At 45.8% G+C, this 22683-nt stretch overlaps 2 protein-coding genes across 3 annotated transcripts in view; both read right to left on the bottom strand.

Annotated features, from left to right (window-relative positions):
- RASL12 (RAS like family 12) overlaps nucleotides 1-22683 on the bottom strand; it is a 91770-nt gene that overhangs the window by 57864 nt on the left and 11223 nt on the right. The gene's annotated exons all lie outside the window — the stretch shown is intronic.
- The window catches only part of KBTBD13 (kelch repeat and BTB domain containing 13), a 30152-nt gene continuing 10760 nt past the window's right edge, over nucleotides 3292-22683 (bottom strand). For both annotated transcript variants that reach the window (XM_073653406.1, XM_073653405.1), the window contains exon 2: nucleotides 3292-5367. In XM_073653406.1, the coding sequence (XP_073509507.1) occupies nucleotides 3773-5272 (1500 nt within the window). In that variant the 5' untranslated portion in view covers nucleotides 5273-5367 and the 3' untranslated portion in view covers nucleotides 3292-3772. The remainder of the gene's footprint in view (nucleotides 5368-22683) is intronic.

Genomic DNA, 22683 nt, shown 5'->3' with positions numbered 1-22683 from the left:
GATCCCTTTACAGTTTTCACTCTTTGTTTCATTGCAGCCATTTGGCAAATTCTAAAAAGTTCATTTTTTCTCATTAAAGTACACTCTGCACCCCATCTTGTGGGTGAAAAAAATCCAGTGAAAAAATTAAAGGGGTCTGAATACTTTCCTCACCCACTGTAGATAGAATAAATAGATGGATAATAAACAGATAGATAATAGCATAAAGGACACTCGCTTACAAAACCCCATGGGATATCCACAAAAGAATGTATATATTGAATAAAGCAGAAAGCCAACTGACCAAGAATATAGGGTTACACATAAAAGGACTGGGTATGGGGCTAGCCAAAAAATAAATGTCACATCAAACAGAGAAAAAGCCCACAATAATGGTCATAAGCCTACAAATATGTATCAAAAATCTTTTATTAGATTAAAAACTTAAAACGTAGCTGTTGTTTTACTTTTTATTAAATAATAATGTAAAGCAAGTGATTTTAATAATCTTTCAAATATACTTTATAAATGAAATCCAAAAGAAAACCTTTCAAAAACCGCCTAGAAGATGTTCTCCTGTGATGTTTCTGAAGCAAATCTGTATTCAGTTCCACAGATACAGACTATGGGTTTGTAAGGGTGGAGGGGGGCGGAGCCTACACAGCGCGCGCTGGCTCCTGGCTGAATCCCATGCACTGCATGTCAGTGCATCAGCAGGTTACCTCAGTCACACAGTGCACCCTCTGTCAGCTGTCACACACCGCTCCTCTGCCTGTCAGCTGTTTCCTGTGTGCTCAGTTACATCAGCACCTCTCACTGTATAGCACAGACACACAGGACAATCAGCTGACAGAGCAGAAGCAGCTCAGTAACACTGGCACTTCTCCTGTCCTGTCAGCTGGTTCCTGTGAGCTCAGTGACATCAGCACTTCTCAGTGTTATTGATCATCCTGAGGCACATTTGCTGGAATTTTTTTTAGCACTCACAAGGCAGCACAGGAGCCAGCAGCAGACAAAATAACACTGAGAAGTGCCGATGTCACTGAGCACACAGAAAGCAGCAGCCAGAATAACACTGAGAAGTGCCGATGTCACTGAGCACACAGAAAGCAGCTGACAGAATAGCACTGAAAAGTGCCTATGTCACTGAGCACACAGAAAGCAGCTGACAGAATAACACTGAAAAGTGCCGGTCACTGAGCACACAGAAAGCAGCTGACAGAATAACACTGAGAAGTGCCGATGTCACTGAGCACACAGAAAGCAGCTGACAGAATAACACTGAAAAGTGCCGGTCACTGAGCACACAGAAAGCAGCTGACAGAATAACACTGAGAAGTGCCGATGTCACTGAGCACACAGAAAGCAGCTGACAGAATAACACTGAAAAGTGCCGGTCACTGAGCACACAGAAAGCAGCTGACAGAATAACACTGAGACGTGTCGATATCTCTGAGCACACAGAAAGCAGATGCCAGATTAACAATGAGAAGTGCCGATGTCCCTGAGCACACAGAAAGCAGCTGACAGAATAACACTGATGTTACTGAGCTCACAGGAACCAGCTGAGAGGGCAGAAGGAGTATTGCGGCAAACACTGAGGGGAAGTCCTGATGTTACTGAACCCCTGCCCTGTCGGCTGATTGTCCTGTGTGTCTGTGCTATTCATTGAGGAAAACTGAGGACATCACTGAGCACACAGGAACCAGCTGACAGGCAGAGGAGCGGTGTGTGACAGCTGACAGAGGGTGCACTGTGTGACTGAGGTAACCTGCTGAAACACTGACATGCAGTGCATTGGATTCAGCCAGGAGGCAGATGCTGTGCAGGCTCCACCTCCACTGTGCAGACTCCACCTCCACTGTGCAGGCTCCACCTCCACTGTGCAGGCTCCACCTCCACTGTGCAGACTCCACCTCCACTGTGCAGGCTCCACCTCCACTGTGCAGGCTCCACCTCCACTGTGCAGGCTCCACCTCCATGTGCAGGCTCCACCTCCACTGTGCAGGCTCCACCTCCACTGTGCAGACTCCACCTCCACTGTGCAGGCTCCACCTCCACTGTGCAGGCTCCACCTCCACTGTGCAGGCTCCACCTCCACTGTGCAGTCTCCACCTCCATGTGCAGGCTCCACCTCCACTGTGCAGGCTCCACCTCCACTGTGCAGACTCCACCTCCATGTGCAGGCTCCACCTCCACTGTGCAGGCTCCACCTCCACTGTGCAGACTCCACCTCCATGTGCAGGCTCCACCTCCACTGTGCAGGCTCCACCTCCACTGTGCAGGCTCCACCTCCACTGTGCAGGCTCCACCTCCATGTGCAGGCTCCACCTCCACTGTGCAGGCTCCACCTCCACTGTGCAGACTCCACCTCCATGTGCAGGCTCCACCTCCACTGTGCAGGCTCCACCTCCACTGTGCAGTCTCCACCTCCATGTGCAGGCTCCACCTCCACTGTGCAGGCTCCACCTCCACTGTGCAGACTCCACCTCCATGTGCAGGCTCCACCTCCAATGTGCAGGCTTCACCTCCACTGTGCAGGCTCCACCTCCATGTGCAGGCTCCACCTCCACTGTGCAGGCTCCACCTCCACTGTGCAGACTCCACCTCCACTGTGCAGGCTCCACCTCCACTGTGCAGACTCCACCTCCACTGTGCAGGCTCCACCTCCACTGTGCAGTCTCCACCTCCATGTGCAGGCTCCACCTCCACTGTGCAGGCTCCACCTCCACTGTGCAGTCTCCACCTCCATGTGCAGGCTCCACCTCCACTGTGCAGGCTCCACCTCCACTGTGCAGACTCCACCTCCATGTGCAGGCTCCACCTCCAATGTGCAGGCTCCACCTCCACTGTGCAGGCTCCACCTCCATGTGCAGGCTCCACCTCCACTGTGCAGGCTCCACCTCCACTGTGCAGACTCCACCTCCACTGTGCAGGCTCCACCTCCACTGTGCAGACTCCACCTCCACTGTGCAGGCTTTGTTCCCACCCTTAGAAAACTGCATTCAGTATCTGTAGAACTGAATATGGATTTGCTTCAGAAACATAACAGGGGGGCATCTTCTAGAAGGTTTTTGAAAGGTTTCCTTTTGGATTTAATTTATAAGGTATATTTGTAAGATTATTAAAATTGTTTGATTTACATTATTATCACATAAAAATTAAAAGGACAGTTACGCTTAAATGTCTAGGAGATACACATTTACAGCAGTAAAAAAACATCACACACAGCAGGAGAGGACCTCGTGTATAAGTACATATCATCCCATTAGGTTAGTATGAGGGCAATGCAAAGGTAATGCAGAGAATATGCACCAATTATAATAGTGATAGTGGAAAGTATAATCATGCACCAACCCATTAGAGGTCCTCTCCTGCTGGAATGGCGCCAGGCCTGACCTGCATTTCGGAGCTAAGTCTTCATCTGGGGGTGATATGATAAATAGGGGGATGATAGACAGATAGATAGATAGATAGAGATGATGGATATACATGCAGGGTTGTGGAATCATGATTGACAAATATATTACATGCATATGTTTCTCAATTAAGTCTTCAAAATATAGAAAGGAGGATAAATTAATTCTGCAGAGTTGAAAAGGCAAATAATGGCACTGTATTAAATTGTAAGATATCTACCGTACACAGTATCACTATATTAAAGAGCTATTTTTATACAATCACCGCTTAATTTTTAATGTTTGATAATTACAAGAAGCATGAAAAAAACATTTCAGTGATTTAATGTATTTGAAGAATATGATAAAGTATAAAATAAGCCATCTATGAAGAATTATACAAAGCTCTGATGAGGATTTTTATATAATTTGCTGGCCATTAGCCGTATCTCTGCGGGAAGCCTCAGGAAGAATGTGTGCATAGTCCCTCCTTTATTAAATCCACACTTCTCTTTTATGGGCTTCCAGCTGCAGGTATCTATCTTGTACTGCAAGGTCATCATCCTATTCAGGGTAAAGACTGTGTCTCCGCGGATAACAGCTGTAAAAAGAGCTCCTTTGCTGTTAACGTACTGCCCAGAGAGCGTTGTCCACTGCTGGGTGCTGAGGTTAAAGTTCTCAATTGTGCAGCGCAGAAAATCATCAGATGGTCCATTTCTCATGATGTACAGGTTGTCTCTGTGTCCCACCATGCAATGACCATAGCTCTGTGGTCTCTTTATTGAAGAAATAGGAATTACCTCATCTTTGTTAGTATCATATTCATAGATTATAGTTGTGTCTTGTGGCTTCCAGAGAGAGACGAAAACTCTTCCAATGGCTTTTGCAGCAGGAGGACCTGCCATAGGTTGTGGTAACTCCTTCCCAAAGGTCCAGTTCTGGGAAGATAAAGAATATTTCTCCACATAAGCCACAGGAACCTTCTCGTACTCCCCTCCAAAGGCATATAAATACCCTTCATGTCCTACAAGTGTCACTTCGTAGCGGAGCTGATGTGGGCTGGAGAACTCACTCCAGGTGTGGTTTTCAGGATCATAACAAAAACTTCTCTCCACAACTTGTTTGTTGGCTCCTCGAGCTCCACCTACAATGAAAACTTTATTGTTTAGAGTTGTGACACCAGCCAAAAATGTACTGGCATTATCTGGGATGCATCCTAAACTCACCCATTGATTATCTTTCTCATTTAGGAAACACATTGTCCTAGATGGATCCTCAAGGAATGCTATGGTGGGAGTGTGAGCACCCACTGCAACAAAAGTGCTGGGCATAAGAGAGTCAACATATTCAATGAGGTCTTTGGGCAAGGTCTGTATGTCTTCTTCCAAAAGTTCATAAATATCTCGAATGTACAAGGCGGATTCATGGAACAGGTCTAGTAGTCCATAGGTGGCAGCAGCTTCATACATTACCAGACAATTGTCGGGGTCAATCAGATTGACCAAATGCTTCATTAGGATTTCAACTTGTAAGAAAGCCGCACACTCTACAGCTTCCAAAATCTCGTCACAGCTCAAAAGAGGCCTCTCACCATTCAGCACCCTTAATGTTATCAAGAAGCCCATTGCACCCAAGTTGTGTAACTGGATTTCATCCTGGGAGCTTTCCCTCATTCCAGACTGGAAAAGAGCACGGAAATATTCACTGTGTTGCACCAATAATTCCTTGTCTGTGGCAAACACCGTCCCTTCAACGGTAACATGAAGCTTGGTCATTATAGAAAATGATAAAAAGCATGAGTGCCTTTTGGCCGTGTCGTCTTTCTCTTCCTGACGGGTGTCTGTATTTAATCTGTGCTGTGAGGGGGCTAACATGCCTTTTGCTAAAGATAGCATCACTCATGTGATGGTAAGCGCCAAGCATAGCAGACCTCCTGTTACTTCTGACAAGGCAGCTACTAGTGCCAGCTTCCTCCAAGAGAAGATTTGTCCTGTGTATACAGCAGTCATAGAAAATGGTCATTATTTTATAACATATCTGCTCTCATACAGAGCCTTGAAAAAGTATTTATACCCCGAGAACTTTTCTACATTTTTTCACGTTACACCCACAAACCTAAATGTTTATTGGAATTTTATGTGATATACCAACACTAAGTAGCAAGTATTTATGAAGTGTAAAGGAAACCATACATGATTTTCTAAGTATTTTAAAAATATAACTTGTGAGGTGCATTTGTATACAGCCCATGAGTCCAGCCCATGAGTCAATACTTTGTAGGAACACCTTTCGCTGCAATTACTGCTACAAGTCTTTTGGGTTATGTCTCTACCAGCTCTGCACATCTAGATGCTGAAATTTTTGCCCATTCTTCTTTGCAAACTCACTCAAGTTCAGTGAGATTGGATGGAGGCATCTGTGAACAGCAATTTTCAAGTCTTGCCACAGATTCTTAATGGGGTGTAGATCTGGACTGTGATTAGGCCATTCACACACATGAATATGCTTTGATCTAAACCATTCCATTGTAGCTCTAGCAGTATGTTTAGGGTCGGTGTCCTGTTGGAAGGCAAACCTGCACCCCAGTCTCAAGTCTACAGGTCTTTTAAGCCTGTAACAGGTTTTCTTCAAGGATTGCCCTGCATTTAGCGCCATCCATCTTCCTATCAACTCTGACCAGCTTCCCTGCTCCTACATCCCCACAGCATGATGCTGTCACTACCATGTTTGAAAGTGGGGATGGTGTTTTCAGGGTAATGTGCAGTGTTAGTTTTCCGCTTCACCTAGCGTTTTGCATTTAGCTCAAAAATTTCTACTTTGGTCTCATCTGACCAGAGCACTTTCTTTCACATGCTAGCTGTGTCTTCTACATGTCATGTGGAAGAAGGTGCTTTTTTCAGATGAGACCAAAGTATAACTTTTGGGGCTAAATGCAAAACTCTGTGTTTTGCGGAATACTAACACTGCATATTACCCTGAAAACACCATCCCCACCGTCAAACATGGTGGTGGCAGTTTCATCCTGTGGGGATGCTTTTCTTCAGCAGGGACAGGGACACTGGTCAGAGTTGATGGGAAGATGGATGGAGCTAAATACAGGGCAATCCTGGAGGAAAACCTGTTAGAAGCTGCAGAAGACATGAGACTGGGGCAGGTTCACCTTCCAGTAGGACAACGACCTTAAACATCCTGGCAGATCTACAATGGAATAGTTTAGATCAAAGCATGCTCATGTGTGTGAATGGTCCAGTCACAGTCCAGACCTAAATCTCATTGATCTGTGGCAAGACTTGAAAATTGCTGTTCACAGATGCCTCCATCCAATCTCACTGAGCTATTTTGCAAAGAAGAATGGGCAAAAATTTCAGACTCTAGATGTGCAAAGCTGGTAGAGACATACCCCAAAAGACTTGCATCTGTAATTAGTGCTAAAGGTGGTCCATCAAAGTATCAGATTTCAGGGAGCTGAATACAAATGCACATCATAATTTTCAGATTTATATTTTTTAAATGTTTGGAAAACCTTGTATCCTTTCCTTTACACTTCATACATACTTGCTACTTAGTGTTGGTATATCACAAAAAATCCCAATAAAATACATTTAACTTTGTGGGTGTAACATGAAAAAAGGTAAAAGTTCACGGGGTATGAATACTTTTCAAGGCACTGTATATCTGTTTCCAGTTTTAATTGAAGAGAATAAGGGCATTTTTGAAGGTAATTTGTAAAAAGTTTCGATCTGCTAAAATATATTTTTGTTTTTAGTTAAAACAAGTGGAAGAGCAAATATATTTTTGCAAACTATTGATGCATATGGAATATATAAAATAAGTTTTTAATCAGTACCTACCTTGGGTGTACTTATTCCTCGTTATGGGCTTATAATGTTTTTTGTGCTGCATTTGGAATTTATGATAGCAGCGCCAGGTGACCATTTTATTAGGAAATATATTTTGTTTATCTAAAAGATGCCCAAAAGAATAGATACCAACTTCAAAAAATTCTTAGGCACTAAAGTTTCACCCTGAGGCTATGTGCCCACGTAGCAGATTTGATGCAGAGCGTTTTTGCCTCTCTCTGGCAGAAAAAAACGCATGCAGATTTACATGCGTTTTTTCTGCCAGAGAGAAGCGTTTTTTCAGCGTTTTTACATGCGAAAACGCATGCATTTTTTCAAGCACTTTTCCAAGCGATTTTGAGCATCACTTGGAAAAGTGCTTGACAAGTTGGTCACACAATATAAATCCATGCAACTTAGATGCTTTAAATGCTGCATCTATAGTAAAAAAAAAAAAAAGAATGAAAAAGTTAAAAATAAAAAAACCCTGTATACTCACCTCTCCAGTCTCCTCCCGGCGGCGATCCGATCTCCTCGGCGTCCTGGCAGGACCTGCGGTGACGTCATTTAGTCAGCTGATGGTGACGCGACCATCACCTGACCGCTGATGTCAGCAGTCGCGTGACCATCAGCTGACCAAATGACGTCACCGCAGGTCCTGCAAGTACACCGCGGGACGCCGAGGAGAGAGGATGCGGCCGGGAGAAGACCGGAGAGGTGAGTATACAGGGTTTTTTTATTTTTAACTTTTTTATTTCTTTTTTTCACCGCGTGGTAGGCGGGATGAAGAGGAGTTGTAGTCTCCTCTTCATCCTGGGTACCACACGCACCGTGATTACGCCGCCATTGAATTTTATTGAAATGCAGCAAATCCCCATATACCTGCGGGTTTGCTGCATTTCAATGTTCCTCAATGGCGTAATCACGGTAGAAATGGTCATGCTGTGTTTTGCAACGCAATGTGAATTTGGCGCGCTAATTAGCGCATCATGTGCACAGCACATCCGAATTCACATTGCTTTGCATGGCAGACGGTTTTACAAGATTAAGCATAAAAACGCCGCAAAAACGCTACAAGAACACTATGTGGGCACATAGCCTTAGAGAGTGAAGTACATTTTAATCAATAAAGCCTTAAATAATAAGTTGCACAATTGGATGTTCCTGTGCTGAGACAATCTTATAAATGTGCCCTTGCTGTGTACTGTGTAATGGCTGTGTCTGACCGTACAGGGACATGGTCTGATCATACCACATCTCCTGGGCAGGGGAGGATGCAAGAGAGTATACATACAGGACAGCTTGGGAATGCAGCTGATTCTTTCTGTGAGGTAAATAGTTGCTGCTTGTTTTAAATATTTTTACCTCAAAGAAAGAATCAGCTGTGATCCCCTGCTGTCCTGTCTGTATCCTCTTTTACTTCTTCACTGACCAGAAGCTGTGGTATGTTCAGACCATAAACTGGAGCAGCTCTGAGTGGTCAGACACAGCCATTACACAGTACACAGCAGGGGCACATTTATAAGATTATCTTAGCACAGGAACATTTTTTTCAACACATCGAATTGTGGAACTTATTATTCTTCCAAGATCTATTAAATTATATTTACTTTGTTCGTGGGACAACCTCTTTAAGTAATGACCGCAACAACAGACAAAATGCCTTCATTAGCAGTGCCCTCTATAATCAGCGTCACATTACTATTGTGTGTCGCAGTGCCCATTTTAACACTTCTCCTTTAGTCGTGCCAATGTTTCCAGTGACATGTTGCCATTTATAATTCCTTTGAAGCTCTGGAGCTTTGCAATTTCCATCCTTACTAATGGCCTTTTTTATGTTTCTTTCTCCATAATTGGATTTTTTGTTTGGTTTTGTTAATTTTAAAATGAAATCCTACATCCTTCCCTGCTATGCAACCACAAAATATTTGTGTCATCTAAGGGAGTGAGTTATATCATGCAAGTTTTCTGCATTTGAGTCACTTGTACTCTGGAGCCCTAATGATGAATGTGTGAATAGATACAGGAGCAGAGTGATATATTACTAATAACTAAGCACAAGCATTAATTTAGAAGTCCAGCAAAGCTGAGCGAAAAACCCATGTGGGAACTCTAAAGACCTAATTTAGTTTTTTTTTTACACATCTGGTGCTGTCATTGGCATCATACAGACTTGCAAGCAGAAGCCAGTGAGCAATGGATTTTGGGATCTATGGCAATCTGGGCAATCATGCTCTACACCTGTCAAGACAAAAGTGATGACTGTTGCTCAAGGTCCATATAAACCTAGAGGTGTCCCTGCAGACATACCTGTAGGTTACAGAATATTTAGATTTTTAAGGGTTATCTCGGTAGGAAATGCTTGATAGTTGCACGCTCCACCTTGATCCAGTGACCCATTTTCGCTGATTCCTTATAGTGTCAATAGATAGGTGCTCACACTTTTCCTGCCCCAATGTAGTCTATGCCAATTACAGAAGGAGCTGAGTTGTACTCCTATAAACAATTGTTTTGGCATATCTTATGGGTATACCATGGGAATAGCCTTTTATTTTATCCTTGCAGACCCGTTTTTAGTAACATTATCCCATAAGGTCCCTTGGATTCAGCCATGAAGGTCAGTATTCTGAGTGCTGGATTCCTCATTACTGAAATATAATATCATGTGTGCAGGCGGAAGTGTCAGACATCAAACCTCTGCATACAGCTTGTACAGTCGCACATTATACTGCCTCACAGTGCACGTAACCCATATGTCAGATTACTGGCAGCCATCCTGTGAGTTTGTATTACTGCAGCATGCGACTCATGAAGAGGTCGCCATCTGCTTCCCATTATACGGCGGGGACTGCATGCTTGTGAAGGGTTAATGATTGTAATGTCAGTGATATGGGTTTCCCATGCCCTTCTATTCTCAGCTGCACACATACAAACAAATAGTAACTAAGGACACCCCACGTGGCCCCATCACTCACCCAGTGGTCCTAGGATCATGCATTAGGCTAGATTACAGCTTTATTTGCATTGCTCATTACAATACTACAGTGCAGTCAGTCTGCATTGGTTTCATGCCTTATGTCTGTGTACACTATTAACTCTTGGATTGCTGAAGATATTTGAATTATAAAGCGTGGATATTGAGGCATTATTCTTTTGTGCATAGATCCACACAAGAACTGAGACCTGTTATTGTGACATTACTATGGCTATAAAAACAGCAAATGTTTAGAGGAAGTTACTGGAGGGTCAGTCGGCCGGATGGAGATCGTGGGAATTATCTTCTTAGTATCATCTTTGTATGAGCATATATTCTAATCACATTATAGATTAATAATACACGTGTGTCCATCTCATTTTCCCAAACAGATCCAAAACCACATTTACCATAGACTCACACAGAGATCTTTGTGGATGACTATGATAATCTATTAGGACAACTTGGGGTGAAATTAGCTCATAGGATCACCAACTTCTGGGATAGATGGTTGGCACGAACAGAGCTCCAACACAGAGGATTCCCATTCAAAATTGCTTGTAGCCAGACTTATATACATGGCAAACCAAGTATGTCACAGAGAAAATTAAATCCTGGGCCATCCGACCACTAATTTATTTATTTATTATGCTTACCTATATAGCACCATCATATTCCACAGCACTTTACAGATATTGTCATCGCTGTCCCCATCAGGGCTCACATTCTAAATTCCTTATCAGTATGACTTTGTAATGTAGGAGGAAACCCACACAAACACGGGGAGAACAGGCAGAACCCACACAAACACAGGGAGAACAGGTAGAACCCACACAAACACAGGGAGAACAGGTAGAACCCACACAAACACGGGGAGAACAGGTAGAACCCACACAAACATGATGAGAACTTATTGCAGATGTTGTCCTTGGTGGGATTTCAACCCAGGATCCCAGCACTGTAAAGCAACAGTGCTAACCACTGAGCCACCATGCGCTAATGAAAAATATCATCCTTTGCTATCAGAAGACCCTGAACATAGTGCCCAGAAACTAAAAGCACATCACAGTGTATACTCAAAGCCTAAAGTATCTAATAAGGCAAACCATGACAAGAACTGTCTAGTTGGACCAGTCTTCCTTTCTCTTCTGACTCCAGCATCCTACCCAGATTTATCCACTTGCAACTAAGACACTTTCATCAATACAACACATTCTGATTATCACATTTTCTACATAAATCTGACATCTTAGCATCTGTCCTGACACAATACTTATAACAACGGTAGTATCTTGGGGGGAGGCAGACGGGGCATTTGCCATTTTCCGAGATGGTTGTAAAGCCGGCAGCCAGCTCAGAGAATGTGCAGCGTGCCGACTCCCAGTTTTTCAGGTGCGAGTACAACTGAAGCCCTGACTTCCGGGTCAGGGTGATGTCAGCAGCGTGATCAAGTCATGTGATCACAGTGCTAACATCACTCCTCAGTGCCACATAGGCGGCAGAAGTGTTGTGTGGTATATGCTCCAATGGAGCTGAAGATACCAAAGATTTATTGTAATTACGGGAAGGGGGAAAAAATTTGAGTACACTATGGGGAGAGAGGGTGGGGGGAATGTATGCGCACAGTATGGGGAGTGAAGGGGGATGGTTGCAGACACAGTATGGGGAGCGTGGAGGGGATGTGTTATGAGACTAGGGAAATAGTGTGAGGAGACAGTATGGGATGAGAAAAATGTGAAGAGGAACATAATAGAGACTAGGTGTAATGCACACGCCCGGGCTGAGCGGCGTGTGCGTGTATATGTAGTGATTCCACTGGACCGTGCCGGAGAGTGAATGCCTGGAGGGACGTAACTAAGTATTCACCCGATCCGACCAGGGACGCACGACGGCATACGACGCCAGTGCACCAAGGAGGAACCGAGCAGAGGGACCAGGTGCTACTCCAGGACAGACCCCGGACACGGCTGTTGACCCACACAGGGGAATACAGGAACAGACAGGTTAGGCTGGCACACAGACTGGTGGGTATAGGCAGGCACGACTGGTATGCAGGCAGGCGGGTATGCAGGCAGGGGGGTACAGGCAAGCATGGCTAGAGTGCAGACAGGGAGGCACTAGCAGGTTGGAACACAGGCGGGATAGAACCCAGTACACACTGGGACTCAGGAACAGAGCCACAGATGTGGCGGACAAACACAGCAGAGTGAGGCCGCCCAGAGTGGTGAGCGAGAGCAGGGCAAGACTAGGCCGCCTAGAGCGGTGAGCGAAAGTAGAGCAGGACGAGGCCGCCTGGAGCGGTGAGCGAGAGTAGAGCAGGACAAGGCCGCCTGGAGCGGTGAGCAAGAGTAGAGCAGGGCGAGGCCGCCTGGAGAGGTGAGCAAGAATAGAGCAGGACGAGGCCGCCTGGAGCGGTGAGCAAGAGTAGAGCAGGACGAGGCCGCCTGGAGCGGTGAGCAAGAGTAGAGCAGGACGAGACTGCCGGAGCGGCGAGCAAGAGTAGAGCAGGACGAGACTGCCGGAGCAGCGAGCAAAGGGTCAGAGCAGAGCGAGACTGCCGGAGCCGCGAGCAAAGGGTCAGAGCAGAGCGAGACTGCCGGAGCAGCGAGCAAAGGGTCAGAGCAGAGCGAGACTGCCGGAGCAGTGAGCAAAGGGTCAGAGCAGAGCGAGACTGCCAGAGCAGTGAGCAAAGGGTCAGAGCAGAGCGAGACTGCCGGAGCAGCGGGCAAAGGGTCAGAGCAGAGCGAGACTGCCGGAGCAGCGAGCAAAGGGTCAGAGCAGAGCAAGACTGCCGGAGCAGCGAGCAAAGAGTCAGAGCAGAGCGAGACTGCCGGAGCAGCGAGCAAAGGGTCAGAGCCGAGCGAGACTGCCGGAGCAGCGAGCAAAGGATCAGAGCAGAGCGAGACTGCCAAAGCAGCGAGCAAAGGGTCAGAGCAGAGCGAGACTGCCGAAGCAGCGAGCAAAGGGTCAGAGCAGAGCGAGACTGCCGGAGCAGCGAGCAAAGGGTCAGAGCAGAGCGAGCAAAGGGTCAGAGCAGAGCGAGACTGCCGGAGCAGCGAGCAAGGCAGGGCAGAGGGGACAGGGCTCTGTTCACACGGAACAGACAGGAAGGGAAAGGCAGAACCAGATACCCACAGGGTACTTGCAGTGAAGTAGCGAGTGGACCACAAACTCACAAACGGAAGTACAGTGACAATGAACAGGAGTTAGGTACGAGTTCAGACTCTGCCGAAAAAGGAAAGGTACGGACATAGAGAAAAACAGGAAACAGGCTAGAAGAGTATACAGACAAGAACAGACACAGTAGCAAGATACAGGAGCGGGTCTAGGTATGCAGTCCCTAGAAGGCGGAAGGAACAGGCTAGGAGCGTGTTCAGACAGGACAGACAAGATACAGGAGCGGGTCTAGGTATGCGGCCCCTAGAAGGCGGAACGAACAGGCAAGGAGCGAGTTCAGACAGGCCTGGAAATGCAGCCTCCAGGAAAGGCAGGCAAGCAAACACAGAAAGAGACCTGGCACATTCAGAGTGAAAGAGCACACTGAATGAAACACAATGCTCAGGCATGGATTCCAGGGAGGGGCTAGGTTAAATACCAGGTGACGGACAGCAATAGGCTGAGGACGCACAAGGGGTGTGCCTGCAGCAGCTACAAGAAGCAGGAAGTGATCGGGCGCCGCCCTTAAGCAGCAGAAACAGAGGCAAGCAGACAGCATGGAGGGAAGCCAGGCTAGCAGACTGGACTGGAGATCAAGTGCGCGCTCTTGCACAGTGAGAGATGGACCACTATGCAAGGACGCCGCCAGGTATGTTACACTAGGTAGTGTGGGGGAGGCAGTATGGAAAGGGAGCAACATTGGGGGACAGTGTGAGGCCACAGCAAGGAAGAAACAGTATGCTGAGGAGGGGGAGTGTGATGAGGGAGCACAGTATCGATACTGGGCTGTGTAGGGGTACACAGTGGGAGTGGACAGTGTTAAAATAGGGCCCAGTATGAAAAGGAGAGGTACAGGGTGTGGGTCATATTTTGTGAAGAGAACACAATGAAGAACAATTATTTATTCAGAGGCACAGCGTAGGGCAGATATTTTTATTCAGGAACATTATAATGACGCTGCTACTGTATTTTTAGGGGTATCATGTGGGGATGTGCAGCACAAAACCGGAGAAAATGGAAGTCTGCAGAGACGAGCTGTGGCTGTGAAAAAATCATCATGGCGTCTGGACAATATGAAGAAAAGAAAGAGAACGACTCCAATCGGAAACAACATCATCTATAAGGCACCTCGATGTAAATGTTTATTTGTGATACAGACTAAGTCTCATCAGTACTGTGGTTCCTGTATGATCCGCAGTCTGATGATGAGTCATAGCAACAACTCCCAGTTTCTCCTTACCATTGCTAAGGACGTACTGGAAGTTGTAGGTTCATGCGATGCAAATGTACTGTACATGGGTCTGACCTGACATTACTATTGATGTACCATGTACTGATGGTGGTACCGGTGCTAAATTCATGTACTGATGGTGGTCATAGTGATGTATTCATGTACTGATGGTGGTCCTGGTGATATATTCATGTACTGAGGGTGGTTTTAGTGATGTATTCCTGTACTGATGGTGGTTCTTGTGATGTATTCCTGTACTGATGGTGGTTCTTGTGATGTATTCCTGATGAGGGGTTTGATGCTGTGTTTATGTACTGATGGGGGTTATACACATGTATTTCTGTACTAATGGTGGTTCTGATGATGAACTTTTGTACTGCTGGTGGTTCTGATGATGAGTTTCTGTACTCATGGTGGTCCTGGTGATGTAATCCTGTACTGACGGTAGTTCTTGTCATCTATTCCTGTACTAATGAGGGTTTTGATGCTGTGTTTCTGTACAGATGGGGATTATACTGATGTATTTCTGTACTGCTAGTGGTTCTGATGATACATTTCTGTACTGCTGGTGGTTCTCATGACGTATTTCTGTACTGATGAGAGTTGTGATGCTGTGTTTCTGTACTAATAGGGGTGCTAGTGATGTATTTCTGTACTGATGGTGGTTCTCATGATGTATTTCTGTACTGATGAGAGTTGTGATGCTGTGTTTCTGTACTATTGGGGGTTCTAGTGATGTATTTCTGTACTGCTGGTGGTTTTAGTGATGGATTCCGTAAAACTTTGAGGTGGCGTACGTGGTTCATGGACCCACTGTGCCACGAAACGGACTTACCCTGGAGGGGCGTGACTAAGCAGCTACCTTGGTATTCGCTGGAGCCTCTAGTGGAGAGGTCAGGCTTGTGCTGCAGGTAGCTGCCAGGTACCTCTAAAGGGTGCGTCCGGCTGTAGGTGCTGACCCCAAAGGGCAGAGATGATACTATGGAATATAACAGCCACTGGGACAAGTTCAGACAGGACAGCCACTTGGAACAAGTTCAGACAAGACGGCCACTTGGGACAAGTTCAGACAAGGCGGCCACTTGGGACAAGTTCAGACTCACTGGTCTCAGATAACAGGCAGATACCGCTGATGCGGCCACGGGGTGCAGGTACCGCAGATGCGGTTTCAGGTTCAGAGTTCTGGCCTGGGTACTCAGCCCCCAGTGTGGCAGACCGGTACCGCAGATGCGATTACAAGATACGGACAACAAGACTAGGATACGGGACACAAGCTAACTGCAACAGGCTAGGGACGGGGGACCTGGCAACGTACAGTTACACTCACTACCACCTACATAACTATAGTGGTTGCTCAGGCATCTCCCTATTGGCCAGGGTGCCTTATATAAAAGATGTCTCCCAGCTATTGGCTGGGAGACACTTTGCAGGTGCACATACAGAGACTACATGCCTCCCAGCTGTTGCCTGGTGCATTTACCATGTGCGCACACTGCCCCTCTAAGAGCAAGGTAGTGTGCGTGCACGCGCACCCTAGCAGCGATGTCGTGAATGAGTGCGGCGTGCACAAGGAAGGAAGGAGGCAGGAGGCAAAGAGAAGGTGACAGCGTGTACATCGGTACAGTACCCCCCTTTACGCCCCCTCTTCTTCAAGCTCCCGATGACTACTTGTAGAGAAGCTGGATCCAAATTCTTCCTCCTGAACTTCTACGACCTCTCATCAGGACCACGTTCTCTCCGTGCTACTGGGAAGAGTCACATCTCCCACCTTCTTCTTGATCAGAATGGGCATTATTGGAGCAGAACGAAGCTGATATGGAGTCAGGGACCTTCTTTTTCTGGACCTCTCCTCCGGCAGGAATAACTGTCCCCTTGGAAGACACACAGATGGACTGGAACTCCTCCTGGCTGGTGGACAGTAGAGACTCGGAGGATACCTACGCCTTGATGTTGTCATCCTATGGTCACCTTGAACTAGACGATACCTTCTCAGGTATCTTCACATTGGTCTCACCCAGGGTATGTCTCTCAGGCGGTAGGTCTTTAGGGAACCGGCTATTGGAATCATCATTTGCTGGAGAGGATGGCAACACAGGCGATCTAGCTGAAAGCACAGAAACCAGGCACTTTTCATGGCACGGGTCTCCCCATTGAAGTATCTCACTAGACTTCCATTTTAGCACAGCTAGCACAGGCTCATGAGCTCTCAGCCATGGAAGACCTCAGAAAAGGGGGTAAAAAATGTCATTAATGACAAAGAAGGCAATCTTCTCAGAATGAAGCGCTCCAATCTGCAGCTTTACTGGTTTTGTGGTGACTTGAACGACTTCAGGTAGGTCCTTCCCTTTGACAGATGACACTTTCAGCAGATTCAGGAGGCGTCGAACTGGAATACGGTACCGATCCACCATGGCCCGTTGTACGAAATTTCCCACTGAACCGGAATCAAGAACGGCTGTCTCGTTGAACCAGATTCCTCCACAGGACACGGAAGCATTCATAGTCAATGGTGAAGAGTCTCCTCTCTCACCTAAGGAAGCTTTATCCACAGGCTCTAAGTTTAGGAGTTGAGACCTCTTAGGGCAGTCCTGAATAAAGTGCTCGGCACTATCGCAGCCGAAGCACACTCCCTTGGCACGACTATCCACAGGCTGCCACTCTGCCGGCCTAACACAATCGACCTGCAGGGGTTCGGTCATTACGGATGTTTCAGGAGGCTGGGGAAAGAGCGGTCTTTGAAAAGTGGGAGCCAGGCATGCCAGTCTCTTTTCACGTGTCACCTCTTTGGTTCGCTCTTGAAACCGAAGATCGATTCGGATTGCCAGAGAGATTAATTCTTCTAACGAGCTCTGGATGTCGCGTCCGGCCAACTTGTCCTTGATCCTCCCAAATAGTCCTTCCTGCAAGGAGGCTACCAAAGTTTCATTGATCCATCCCAGTTCGGACAACAAGGTGGTGCGGTACCGGACGGCATACTGGCTCACGGACAGTTCTCGATGACGCAGTCTGAGCTGGGAGAATGCAGTGGAGACAGAGCGGCCACTTGGGACAAGTTCAGACTCACTGGTCTCGGGTAACAAGGAAGTACGGGATACAGATACCGCAGATGCGGTTTCAAGTTCAGGGTTCTGGCCTGGGTACTCAGCCCCCAGGATAGCAGACCGGTACTGCAGATACAATTACAGGATGCGGACAACAAGCTCACTGCAACAGGCTAGGGACGGAAGACCTTACAACATACAATTACACTCACTACCACCTACATAACTATTGTGGTTGCTCTGTTACCTCCCTATTGGGGAGGGTGCTGTCATGCTAGGTATGGGGAAGGACCCAGCAAACGACGATGGGAAAAGGGGGGGAAGCCCAGCAACTAGGGAAAGAGGGAGTGGAGATCCCTAGGAAGATCTTACAACATCCTGGCTCCCCTATCGTCCCTAAATATCCTCACCTATCGCCAAGCAGGATACCTAATCCCTACTGACCCTAGAGCTAGGCCCTAGGTAGGGAGGGGAAGTGGTGAGCACTAGTAAGCCCCACTGCAACTAAAGACAAACAAGGTAAACAGACAAGGGGATACACTTAGCTTTGAGAAGACACCAGAGCGATCACGACAACGATCACAAAGGAACTCCAAGAAGAAACTAGCTGACTGCTAGAAACTCCAGGCCTGAACAGAGGAAAATGCTTCAATCACCAGTGATTCTCTGGAGAGACTGGGTGTTATTTAAAGGTCCAGCAAGGGTATGTTAATTAGCAGTAGAAAGGAGAGCTCACCGCTGGGTCCTAGAGAGGGAAGGATGGTGAAAGGATCAGGAAGGTATCTACAAAGCCAAGCGCAGTGACTTTCTACAGCCGAATCCAGAATAACTGTCACACCCGACACACCCGTGAAAGATATTAAAAAAGTTTTTCATTTATTATATCAAGCTAAAAAACATACACAATATACAAGTGTTTAGAACACAGTGACTTTGTGAGGGTAGCATAAGGCACTGGTAGCAAAAGGCCTGAATAACAAACAGATTGACATATCCAACTTGGTAAGGACATAAATATATTGAATTATAATAAATATTGATAATATGGATAGTTCAGAGTGTACACAGTGAGTATAGAGTAAGCATATTAGTAAACATTTTATAAATGATTGAAATCACGGTGTAGATTCAAAGAACTATCAAATTGACATCCCTGCCCTTCAATAGTACCATATACAAAAAGTAAGAGGGAGGGAATAGGGAGTCAAAAGCTTACCAAATAAAGGGCCAAAGACCAGAGCCTAATAGAGCGCAGTAACAGACCCCAGACCCCGACGCGCGTTTCGCAGCCACCAGGGGCCGCTTCCCCTACTTTTTATATATGGTACTATTGAAGGGCAGGGATGTCAATTTGATAGTTCTTTGAATCTACACCGTGATTTCAATCATTTATAAAATGTTTACTAATATGCTTACTCTATACTCACTGTGTACACTCTGAACTATCCATATTATCGATATTTATTATAATTCAATATATTTATGTCCTTACCAAGTTGGATATGTCAATCTGTTTGTTATTCAGGCCTTTTGCTACCAGTGCCTTATGCTACCCTCACAAAGTCACTGTGTTCTAAACACTTGTATATTGTGTATGTTTTTTAGCTTGATATAATAAATGAAAAACTTTTTTAATGCCTTAAAACTCTTTATTCTCCTATTTATTAATGCTTTCTATGAGTTGGCACGGTTTGGCGATCTGGGATAATACTTTTACCCAGATGCGCAAACGTAACTTTAATAGGGTCAAATTAATAGTGACACCCGTGAAAGATGCCTTATATATAAGAGGTCTCCCAGCTATTGGCTGGGAGACACCTTGCAAGTGCACATACACAGACTAAATGCCTCCCAGCTGTTGCTGGGGACATTTACCATGTGCACACACTGCCCCTTCAAGAACAGGGGAGCGTGTGCCTTAGCAGCACCGCCGAGACAGAGTGCGGCGTGCACAAGGAAGGAGGCAGGAGCACGCCCAGGGGCCGCTCCGCAGACCGGAGTGGTGAGGAACCCGACTTCCCTGCACGCAAGGAGAAGGGGATAGCCATTTCAGATTCTTGTGCTGTTATTGGTTCTGATCCTGTACACATGCAACAGTCCATAACTTGTAAGATTACGTGATACATGGCTATGTTAATAAACTATTGTGCCTTCTGACAAGTTCAGTGTTACTTTTTTTTTATTTATGTTAGGAGCATTAAGGGGGTTGGGTTATCCAAGTTTGTGATGAGTCTGCAGTCATTCTGTGTGAGTGCTGACTTCTTAATTCTCAAAGTGCGCACTGCACGCTGTCAGAATTCTCTGGTGCCGGTGGTGAGAGTGGGAAGTCACGAAACCACAAGTACGCAATTTGTCACGTGCCAACTAGACATGCGTGGCCTCGCTCAATGAAATTAAATTGAGCGGGGCAGGACACAACTATTTGTGATGTATACAAATATCATACTTGTGCTCACATGACAGTTCACTCTTGCCACCAGCAAGGGAGAATCCTAAAAGTGTGCAGTGCATGTGCTGTGAGAACTCAGAAACCTGCAGTCACCCAGTGACTGCAAACTTTAACCCCTTAAGCCCCGAGGGTGGTTTGCACGTTAATGACCAGGCCAATTTTTACAATTCTGACCACTGTCACTTTATGAGGTAATTACTCTGGAACGCTTCAACGGATCCCCCTGATTCTGAGATTGTTTTTTCGTGACATATTGTACTTCATGATTGTGGAAAAATTTCTTCGATATCACTTGCGTTTATTTGTGAAAAAAACGGAAATTTGGCGAAAATTTTGAAAATTTTGCAATTTTCAAAATTTGAATTTTTAAGCCCTGAAATCAGAGAGATATGTCACACAAAAGAGTTATTAAATAACATTTCCCACATGTCTACTTTACATCAGCACAATTTTGGAACCAAAATTTTTTTTTGTTAGGGAGCTATAAGGGTTAAAAGTTGACCAGCGATTTCTCATTTTTCCAACAAAATTTACAAAACCATTTTTTTAGGGACCACATCACATTTGAAGTCACTTTGAGAGGTCTTTATGACAGAAAATACCCAAAAGTGACACCATTCTAAAAACTGCACCCCTCAAGGTGCTCAAAACCACATTCAAGAACTTTATTAACCCTTCAGGTGCTTCACAGGAATTTTTTGAATGTGGAAGAAAAAAATGAACATTTAACTTTTTTCACAAAAATGTTACTTTAGACCCAATTTTTTTTATTTTCACAGTGGTAACAAGAAAAAATGGACCCCAAAATTTGTTGTGCAATTTCCCCTGGGCACGCAGGTACCCAATATTTGGGGAAAAAACACTGTTTGGGCGCACGGCAGGGCTCGGAAGGGAAGGAGCGCCATTTGACTTTTTGATTGTAAAATTTGCTTGAATAATTAGCGGATGCCATGTTGTGTTTGGAGAGCCCCTGTGTGCCCAAACTTTGGAGCTCCCCCACAAGTGACCCCATTTTGGAAACTAGACCCCCCAAGGCACCTTTCTAGATGCATAGTGAGCACTTGGAACCCCCAGGTGCTTCACAAATTGATTCGTAAAAATTAAAAGGTGAAAAAAAAAACACTTTTTCATTTTTACGAATCAATTTGTGAAGCACCTGGGGGTTCCAAGTGCTCACTATGCATCTAGATAGGTGCCTTGGGGGGTCTAGTTTCCAAAATGGGGTCACTTGTGGGGGAGCTCCAATGTTTGGGCACACAGGGACTCTCCAAATGCAACATGGTATCCGCTAACAAATTGAATGGAAAATCGGCTCAAATTGTTAGCGGACACCACGTTGCGTTTGGAGAGCCCCTCTGTGCCCAAACTTTGGAGCTTCCCCACAAGTGACCCCATTTTGGAAACTAGACCCCCCAAGGCACCTTTCTAGATGCATAGTGAGCACTTGGAACCCCCAGGTGCTTCACAAATTGATTCGTAAAAATGAAAAAGTGAAAAAAAAAACACTTTTTCATTTTTAGGAATCAATTTGTGAAGCACCTGGGGTTCCAAGTGCTCACTATGCATCTAGATACAGTGCCTACAAGTAGTATTCAACCCCCTGCAGATTTAGCTGGTTTGATAAGATGCAAATAAGTTAGAGCCTTCAAGCTGCAAACGAGAGTAAGTTTTATGAACAGAAGCATAAATCTTACAAACCAAAAAGTTATGTTGCTCAGTTGAATTTTATTAAATTTTAAACATAAAAGTGTGGGTCAATTATTATACAACCCCTATGTTTAATATTTTGTGGAATAACCCTTGTTTGCAATTACAGCTAATAATCGTCTTTTATAAGACCTGATCAGGCCGGTACAGGTCTGTGGAGTTATCTTGGCCCACTCCTCCATGCAGATCTTCTCCAAGTTATCTAGGTTCTTTGGGTGTCTCATGTGGACTTTATTCTTGAGCTCCTTCCACAAGTTTTCAATTGGGTTAAGGTCAGGAGACTGACTAGGCCACTCCAACACCTTGACTTTTTCCCTATTGAACGAGGCCTTGGTTTTCTTGGCTGTGTGCTTTGGGTCGTTGTCTTGTTGGAAGATGAAATTACGACCCATCTTAAGATCCTTGATGGAGGAGCGGAGGTTCTTGGCCAAAATCTCCAGGTAGGCCGTGCTATCCATCTTCCCATGGATGCGGACCAGATGGCCAGGCCCCTTGGCAGAGAAACAGCCCCACAGCATGATGCTGCCACCACCATGCTTGACTGTAGGGATGGTATTCTTGGGGTCGTATGCAGTGCCATCCAGTCTCCAAACGTCACGTGTGTGGTTGGCACCAAAGATCTCGATCTTGGTCTCATCAGACCATAGAACCTTGAACCAGTCTGTCTCAGAGTCCTCCAAGTGATCATGAGCAAACTGTAGATGAGCTTTGACATGACGCTTTGAAAGTAAAGGTACCTTACGGGCTCGTCTGGAACGGAGACCATTGCGGTGGAGTACGTTACTTATGGTATTGACTGAAACCAATGTCCCCACTGCCATGAGATCTTCCCGGAGCTCCTTCCTTGTTGTCCTTGGGTTAGCCTTGACTCTTCGGACAAGCCTGGCCTCGGCACGGGAGGACACTTTC

This window comes from Phyllobates terribilis, unplaced genomic scaffold (assembly GCF_046119375.1).
Source record: "Phyllobates terribilis strain yellow unplaced genomic scaffold, ASM4611937v1 Scaffold_11__3_contigs__length_659146591, whole genome shotgun sequence".
Classification (NCBI taxonomy): domain Eukaryota; kingdom Metazoa; phylum Chordata; class Amphibia; order Anura; family Dendrobatidae; genus Phyllobates; species Phyllobates terribilis.
Note: the sequence above shows the minus strand (reverse complement) of the source record. Positions and strands in the feature narration are given on the sequence as shown.